The sequence below is a fragment of the Theropithecus gelada genome, chromosome 20, assembly GCF_003255815.1.
Source record: "Theropithecus gelada isolate Dixy chromosome 20, Tgel_1.0, whole genome shotgun sequence".
NCBI classification, from domain to species: Eukaryota; Metazoa; Chordata; class Mammalia; order Primates; family Cercopithecidae; genus Theropithecus; species Theropithecus gelada.
In genome coordinates this window covers 30,373,341-30,382,443 of record NC_037688.1, presented here as the reverse complement: position 1 = coordinate 30,382,443, position 9,103 = coordinate 30,373,341, and the positions used below count along the sequence as shown (strand labels likewise).

General features: G+C 41.0%; 1 protein-coding gene and 1 non-coding gene across 4 annotated transcripts in view; both read right to left on the bottom strand.

Annotated features, from left to right (window-relative positions):
- The window catches only part of AP1G1 (adaptor related protein complex 1 subunit gamma 1), an 88,474-nt gene that overhangs the window by 24,802 nt on the left and 54,569 nt on the right, over positions 1-9,103 (bottom strand). For all 3 annotated transcript variants that reach the window (XM_025369980.1, XM_025369982.1, XM_025369981.1), the window contains 4 exons: positions 8,903-8,958; positions 6,225-6,338; positions 3,349-3,489; positions 1,337-1,391 (listed from right to left, as the gene is read on the bottom strand). In XM_025369980.1, coding sequence (XP_025225765.1) covers positions 1,337-1,391; positions 3,349-3,489; positions 6,225-6,338; positions 8,903-8,958 — 366 coding nt within the window. The remainder of the gene's footprint in view (positions 1-1,336; positions 1,392-3,348; positions 3,490-6,224; positions 6,339-8,902; positions 8,959-9,103) is intronic.
- Positions 5,814-5,899, bottom strand: LOC112614881. The gene has a single exon (XR_003117183.1). It is a non-coding gene; the product is annotated as a small nucleolar RNA SNORD71 (small nucleolar RNA).

The following is a 9,103-nucleotide window of genomic DNA, read 5'->3' as shown; positions in this document are numbered from 1 at the left end:
AAAAAAAAAAAAAAAAAAAAAAAAAAAAAAAAAGATGGCATCATCCTACACTCCCATAAAGTGAAGAATACTGCCTGTTTCTCTATTTTCTAATACTGAGAATTAGATAAAAAATTATGAAATGTGAAAAAATGATACCTCACTTTTTCCCCAGCTGTTAATTTGCCTTTTTTAAAATTTTTTATTATTTATTTACTTTTTTTTTGAGATGGAGACTCACTCTGTCACCCAGGCTGGAGTGCACTGGTGCGATCTCAGCTCGCTGCAAGCTCCGCCTCCCAGGTTCACGCCATTCTCCTGCCTCAGCCTCCCGAGCAGCTGGGACTACAGGCGCCCGCCACCGCGCCCGGCTAGTTTTTTGTATTTTTAGTAGAGATGGGGTTTCACCGTGTTAGCCAGGATGGTCTCGATCTCCTGACCTCGTGATCCGCCCATCTCAGCCTCCCAAAGTGCTGGGATTACAGGCTTGAGCCACCGCCCCGGGCCTTATTTGCCTTTTAAATCTGTAGACTGTTCCCCTTTTTGTTATTCAAGTTTTTAATTTTAATATGGTTAAATTTGTGACTTTTCCTTTACAGTATCTACTTGTAGTGACTTAATTAGATGGAAATGGTTTTTTCTTACATGTCACTGCACTTGCATTTTTACTCTTAAATACCTAATCCTTGCCTACTAATTGAATAATAAATACAGAAACCCCAAATTTCTGCAAGAATGCCAAAGAAAGGATCCCACCCAAAACAGGATTTCAAATCCTGAGTAACTTTAGCCATTCAAAACCCTGCAATGGCTTCCTAACATATTCAAAATAAAATGCAAGCTCCCATAAGGCCTACATAGTCTGGCCCCTGCTTATGTCTCTGACATCCTTCCTACCATTCTCTGCCTCTCTCACTTTACAGTTTTACTTGCCTTTCTGTTGCTCTCCAAGCAAGCCATGCTTGCTCCTACCTCGGGTCTTTGCACTTAGTGTTCCCTCTGTATGGTACACTATTCCTCAAGATCTCTGCATGGCTCGTACCTCACGTCTCTAAGGTCTCTACTCAAATGTTATGTCGTTATCTCCTCTGAGAGACCTCCCTGACTACTCTAATCTAAAACACTTGGCCAGTTGCCCTATATCCCACCTTATCCTGCCATCATTATATTCCTCCATGCTGCTTTAGGTTTTTCTTCATGGCATTTATTCTTAACTGACATTAATGTTACCCATTTACTTGTGAATTTCTTACCTCCCTGACTAGAACATAAACCTCACGATAACAAAGGATTTGTATGCCACATTTATTAGTATATCCCAGCACTCTGTATGTGCTGTCTGAAAAAAAGTACTTACCGTTGTCAAAACACGCATAATTGTGTCTATATGCCATCGTTTGGAAGGTGCATACCTGAAAAAAACAATGGAAAGGGACAATTGAAACCAGCAAAATATACTGTTTTCAGTGACTAGAAAAACCTGCCCAAGCAGGGTGACTCACACCTGTGATCCCAGCATTTTGGGAGGCCGAGGTGGGAGATCGCTTGAGCTCAGGAGTTCGAGACAAGCCTGGGCAACATGGTGAATGTCTCACCAAAAAATACAAAAATTAGCTGGGTGTGGTGGTGGGTGCCGGTAGTTCAGCTACTCTGGGAGGCTGAGGTGGGAGGATTGCCTGTGCCTGGGAAGTTGAGGCTACAGTGAGCCAGCTCACTGTAGAAAAAAAGAAAGAAAGAAAGAAAAGAAAATCCTGTCCTACAGTCTTTTCTAGGTTCCCTGGATAAGTGAACATATGTGGAAACATTTCAACTTCAAATCTAGCAACAAATGCCATTTTAGAGAGTGATAAAATGGTATACAGTCAACTGACTTCAGTGGCTCATGCCTATAATCCCAGTACTTTGGGAGGCCAAGGAGGAAGGAGTGCTTGAGGCTAGGAGTTCCAGACAAACCTGGGCAACACAGCAAGACCCCATCTCTACAAAATAAAAATTAAAAAATTAGTGGCACATGATGATTTGCGCCTATAGTCCCAGCTACTCAGGAGGCTGAGGCAGAAGGATGGCTTAAGCACAGAAGTCCAGGCTGCAGTAAGCTATGACTGGCCCACTGCCCTCCAGCATGGCTTATAGAGCAAGACCCCATTTCTAAAATTAAAAAAAAAAAGAAAAAAAAAAGGGAGTATTTAGTCAAACTCAGATGTTTCCCATAAGATCGCAATAAGAGTTGCTAAGCTGAGAAATGAGATTTGTTTTCAGTTTCAGAGAAAATGATCATTCAGTCAGGGCGGGAGAGGATAAAGAACAAAGAAAAAAACGAACTGTTTTCAGACCAAGACAACAACATTAGAACTAAAAACTTGTTTCCTTAAATTCAGAGTGGAAAGAAGAGAAAGAATAGCTATACTACTAAAATCATAAGGTACTTCCTCAAAATTCTGCATAGAGCAGCAATTCAGATGTTGTAACTTTTCTATTCCCTTTATTAAAACAGCACTATAGGCCAGGTGTGGTGGCTGACGCTTATAATCCTAGCACTTTGGGAGGCTGAGGCAGGCGGATCGCCTGAGTCCAGGAGTTCGAGACCAGCCTGGTCAACATAGTGAAACCCCATCTCTACAAAAAACAAAACAAAACAAAACAAAAAAACAGAAATTAGCAGGGTGTGGTGGCGTACACCTGTAGTCCCAGCTACCTGGGGGGCTGAGGCAGGAGGATCCCCTGAACCTGGCGAGGTCAAGATTGAAGCGAGCTGGGAGATTGTGCCACTGCACTCCAGCCTAGGTGACAAAGTGAGACCCTGTCTCAAAAAAAAATACCAAAACAAATAAACCAAAACAAAACAAAAAACAGCATCAGAGATGAGAGGTTAAAGAACAGAAAAACGAGAAGATTTCATAAAAGTGTAAAATTTTTTTGGTCTCAGCTGAGAGCTTGAAATAAATGTTATGTGTTTTAAACATACTTACAGTCGTTTCCCCATTTTTTTTTGTTGTTGTTGGTTTTGTTTTGTTTTTGAGATGGAGTCTTGCTCTGTCACTTGGCTGGAGTGCAGTGGCATAATCTCGGCTCACTGCAACCTCTGCCTCCCAGGTTCAAGTGATTCTCTTGCCTCAGCCTCCTGGGAAGCTGGGACTACAGGCGCGCGCCACGAGGCCCAACAAATGTTTGTATTTTTAATGGAGACAGCATTTCACCACGTTGGCCAGGCTGGTCTCAAACTCCTGGCTTCGTGATCCGCCTGCCTTGGCCTCCCAAACTGCTGACCACAGGTGTGTGCCACCGCACCCAGCCCCCTCCCCATGTTTTAAAGACACTTCCAAAAGTTCCAAGCAGACTTTACCAATAAAGGTAAAAATTAAATCTTACTTTTCTGCAGCAAGAAAGATTCCAGATGCACAGTCTGCTTTAAATTCTGGCTCACAGGAATCCAGAAAATAAAGTAATTCTTTCATCATGCCTCGGATATTATTCCCATTTACCAGGGCAAAACTCAATTCCATTGCACGCCTTGCAGAAGGGAAAAATTAAAAACAGTTACAAAATTTATAGTGGAAATGAAACAAAGACCCAGGTATGCACTCTGTGAACACCAAGCACTGCCAGATGTGCTAACGTCCTTGCACAATCTTGTGATCCCAATCTTTGCACACAAAATAACCAAGGAGATGTATTTTTATGTAATCAAAGTTAGTTTTGATATTCTGAATCTTCATGCAATATTTTTCCTCAAAAGTCCCTATGAGATACCAAGGAGATGTATTTTTACGTAATCAAAGTTAGTTTTGATATTTTGAATCTTCATGCAATATTTTTCCTCAAAAGTCCCTATGAGATATACCACTAAACTCCAAACATGCAGTTTGGGTTCAACAGGCTGTTCTACAAATGTGCAAGTTAGAATACCTAAGAGTCTCAAAAAGAGGGGCAACAAATGTATTACCCAATAATAATACCTATCTGCCTCATTCCTTAAAAATGTGACATGTGAAGTCACCATATTCTACTTTTATTACACCCTACTCTGTCCAAAGATGATGTAACATAGTTTCTATCAAAAGGTATGCAGAAATTCAGACTAAAAACTGAATTCAAGGCCGAGCACAGTGGCTCACACCTGTTTTCTCACCACTTTGGGAGGCCAAGGTGGGCGAATCACCTGAGGTCAGGAGCTTGAGACCAGCATGGCCAAAATGGTGAAACCACTTATGTACTAAAAATACAAAAATTAGCCAGGCATGGTGGTGGGTGCCTGTAGTCCCAGCTACTAGGGAGGCCGAGGTAGGAGAACTGCTTGAACCCGGAATACAGAGATTGCAGTGAGGCAAGGGACTCCAGCCTGGGCAACAGAGTGAGACTCTGTCTCAAAAAAAAAAAAAAAAAAAATTCAAAGGGAAAATGAGGGCCATGAGAAGGAAAAAAATGTCATGTGCTATGAGGACAAATAAGAGTTTCTATAACTGCCTATTCAAAGTTGGCAATGAAGTGAAAAATAGGAATGTTTAACATGTAAAAGTTGTAAGGTTACTATATGCATCTTTCCATACTTGGTCAATAATATCAAACACTGTATGTACACTGACTTTCAAAAGTAACAACTTAGGCTGGGCACAGTGGCTCGCGCCTGTAATCCCAGCACTTTGGGAGGCCAAGGCGGGCAGATCACCTGAGGTCAGGAGTTCAAGACCAACCTGGCCAACATGGCAAAACCCCGTCTCTACTAAAAATATAAAAATTAGCTGGGTGTGGTGGCAGGCGCCTGTAATTCCAGGTACTTAAGAGGCTGAGACAGGAGAATCGCTTGAACTCAGAAGATGGAAGTTGCCGTGAGCCAAGTTCGCGCCACCACACTCCAGCCTGAGCAACAGACCAAGACTCCGTCTCCAAAAAAAAAATAAAAAATTAACAAGTAGCGGATACTTTCATCTTAGCTAAGCTAACATATAAGTAGCAAAAATTCAATCCTTAGATATAATAACTTATAGGGTGCTTATGTAATTTACATATATTAATTCAATTTATCCTGCATACCCCTATGAAGTGGTTGCCCTTCTATCTGCATTTTACTTATGAGGCAATTGAGGCACTGAAAGTTTAAGTAATTTGACCTAGTCTATCAAAGGCAGAGTCAGAATATGAAATGAGGCAGTCTGGCTCCAGAGTCTAAGCTCTTACTGTTACATATCCTGTCAAAGAGACACAGGTTTCACTTCTTTTGAAATTCACAACCCAGTAATGAGCTAGAGAGAAACAACACAAAAAGAGTCAGAAGGCTACTATCCATTCCCAGGACTGCCCCTTACAAGGATTAAGGTTTAGGTTAAGTCATTTGATCCCTGTGGGACTGAATTTTAACTAACCTGTTAATTAGGGATAGAAGTAGTTGCTTAGGCTCTCTCATTGGCTTGCTCTGAGAACCCACTGAGAGGGTACTTAAAAAATCTTTTGCAAAGTGCTACATAAAAGTTGGTGTTATTAAGTTTAGGTCTTATCTATAGATTGCTCAAGTACCTAGCACCTTTTATTTGTACCTGTTCTGTGTAAATCAAAGGAACTCAGCATCAATAAATGTTTGTTGACTGAATGGTTTCAGAGATCGCTTTAAATATACTTTGTTCTAGATTTGAACATACAACCAAAAGTTTAGAGGCCAACTTTAGCTAGGTTCTACAAACACCTAGAGTTCTAAGAAGAGATCCAGTAGAATTACTCCATTAAGGGAAGGGATTTATGCTTTTTGAGAGTGCTATCTGCTGCCTAACAGTCATTTCAGGATACACTGTTCTAAGAAACACACTGCCTTCAGGATCCTGGGGGGTAAGTACTGTGAAAAACGTGTGCTGTCAGCAGTTTGAGTGTCAGCATTGTGATAAGACACTTAGCCGATGGATCACTCCGTACTTTCATCCTCCAACACACAAAGCACAGTACCTCCCTTAGGTAAACTTTTGCCAAGATACTCTGTGCCTGTTATACTTATCAAAGAGCCAAGGACAACTTCAGTGTGCACTTAAGTATTCTTATTGGCCTCCTTAATAATCTAAACTTCTCCCTGCCAATCCTTTCTAAAAAAGGATTCACTCAGCAGAGTCCATCTATGAACACAATGACTAAATACACAAATGTCAACACTCTTGCTCTGAAAACTATTACAAAGTATCACATGGCAGGGGCACAGAACTATCAATAATCTGTCACTCAATTTACCAAAAGCACTAGACTGAGAAAGGCTCTCAGTTTGTTACCGTTTTATTGAGACATCCAAATCTTTAAGACAGTCCACAATTGTGCTTCTGTGCCTCTGTACTGCATTATGATCTGTCTGTACAGTCTTCAACAAAGATGTCAGAGCCACGTATCTAGATGAAACAGTTGCAAAATAACAGAGTTAAAATGTAAAATTCGGGATAGTTTTTCTCTGTTTAAATAATAGAAAGACGTCTAATGGATAAGAGAAAGCACACATTTTTAAATATTTAAAAGAAAGTTAGTGAGCATAAAAGTAACATTTCAAAGGTATAAGCGATACCATAATCTAAAATAACAGCAACCAGGAGAAGCTCTGGATTTTAGATTTGCATTCATGGTCAAGTCCATTTAAACTTCTAAAAGTAGGCCGGGCATGGTGGCTCACACCCATAATCCCAGCACTGTGGGAGGCCAAGGCGGGCAGATACCTGAGGTCAGGAGTTCAAGACCAGCCTGGCCAACATGGTGAAACCCTATCTCTACTAAAAATATAAAAATTAGCCGGGCACATGGGTGTCAGGTGCCTGTAGTCCCAGCTACTTGGGGGGCTGAGGCACAAGAATTGCTTGAACATGGGATGCTGAGGTTGCAGTGGGCTGAGATCACGCCATTGCACCCCAGCCTGGGCGACAGAGCGAGACTCTGTCTCAAAAAAAATAAAATTGGGGCTGGGCGCAGTGGCTCAAGCCTATAATCCCAGCACTTTGGGAGGCTAAGGCAGGCGGATCACGAGGTCAGGAGATTAAGACCACCCTAGCTAACACGGTGAAATCCCGTCTCTACTAAAAATACAAAAAATTAGCCGGGCGTGGTGGCATGCACCTGTAGTCCCAGCTACTCAGGAGGCAGAGCTTGCAGTGAGCCGAGATCATGCCACTGCACTCCAGCCTAAGCAACAGAGTGAGATTCTGTCTCAGAAAAAAATAAATTAAATTAAATTAAATATAAAATAAATAGAAGTGATTGACTCAATTCTTTTAAAGTTTTCCAAATAGTAAAACAAAGACAGCATATAATATGCCTTTTAAGGCTGCCTTTGCCCCATAATGCAATTTTAATTTTACCATTTGAGTTTTCTCTGCTTTTATATGATACTGGTATCAAAACTGCCTCTATAAAAATTTGAGTCTAAAATCCACGTGTTTAACTTAGTATGTTAAGGTTTAAAATTTTACTCATGTATTTATTTTTTAATAGAGATGGAGTCCCCCGCTATGTTGCCCAGGCTGGTCTCAAACTCTTGGGCTCAAGCGTTCCTACCACCTTAGCCTACCAAAGTGCTACTTAGTATTACAGGTGTGAGCCACCGCACCTGGCAATCCAAGTGTTCTTTAGAAGGAGAAGATAATTCAGGATGCCACAATAATTATTTCCACATCTTTTTTTTTTTTTTTTTTGAAACAGGGTCTCAGCCAGGTGCAGTGGCTCACTGCCTGTAATCCCAGCACTTCAGGAGGACGAGGCAGGTGGATTACCTGAGGTTAGGAGTTAGAGACCAGCCCAGCCAACATGGTGAAACCCCATCTCTACTAAAAATACAAAAAACTAGCGGGACGTGGTGACGTGCGCCTGTAAACCCAGCTACTCGGGAGACTGAGACAAAAGAATTACTTGAACTCGGGGGGTGGAGGTTGCAGTGAGCCAAGATTGCGCCACTGCACTCCAGCCTGGGCAACAAGAGCAAAACTCTGTCTCAAGAGAGAGAAAAAAAAAACAAAAACAGGGTCTCATTCTGTCACCTAGACTGGAATGCAGTGGCATGATCACGGCTCACTGTAGCTTCAACCTCCTGGGTTCAGGTGACCCTCCCACCTCAGCCTCCAGAGTAGCTGGGACTACAGGTGCACACCACCAAGCCACCTGGCTCATTTTTGTATTTTTCTGTAGAGATAGGGTTTGCCATCTTGCCCAGGCTGGTCTCGAACTCATGGGCTCATGATCTACCCATCTCTGCCTCCCAAAGTGTTGGCATTACAGGTGTGAGCTACTGCACCTAGCTTCCACATCTTTTCATGTTTAATATAAGAAAAACTTCTCCTGATTAGAAAAACAGGTAAGCAGGAATACGTACTACATACAGGAAAATACCAAAATAAAAGATAATACTGATCAATTCATTTACCTAAAAAACTAGCTAAAACTAGCTGGAGTTCACAAAGACATTCCAGATTTGCTACCTGAAATGTTACATTTTTCTTAATTTAGAGCAGGGGTCAGTCAACAAACTATAGCCTACCTGTAAAATCCAGCTCTCTGCTGTTTTTGTATATCAAAATTTTTTTTCATACTAGTTCCCAAGTTTGATGTAAATCAATTTTATTCAACACAGCCACACTCATCATTGACATATTGTCTATGGCTAATTTCATGCTAAGGGGCAGAGGTAAGTAGTTACCAAAGACTCCATGGCCCATAAAGTCTAAAATACTTACCATCTGACCCTTTACAGAAAAATTATGCTGACTCCCGATTTACAGAACAAATAGGACTATATGCCATGAGACAAATCCTCAAGTCTTTACAAAACTGTAGTGTTAAGACCAGAAAAACATAAAAATTCTGAGCTATAAGTTCTAGATATGTGACTCAATACATGTGTAATCTTGAGCAAAATCACTCTTAAAATACTGGGCTTACAATACCCAAGATGAAAGACATATTTCAGTTGACTTACCTAATATTCTTGTCATTGTTCAATAAGAAACGACCCAGGATATTTATGGCTAGGACCTAAAGAGAAATAGCATAGGTCAAAATTTAGGAAAATTAAAGTTTTATATTGTTTCCTGTGTTTAAAGGATAACTTTCTGGCCTCTGGTGCTTCACAGACTGCTAGTCAACCAAAAAAAAAAAAAAAAAAAAAAAAAAAAACAAA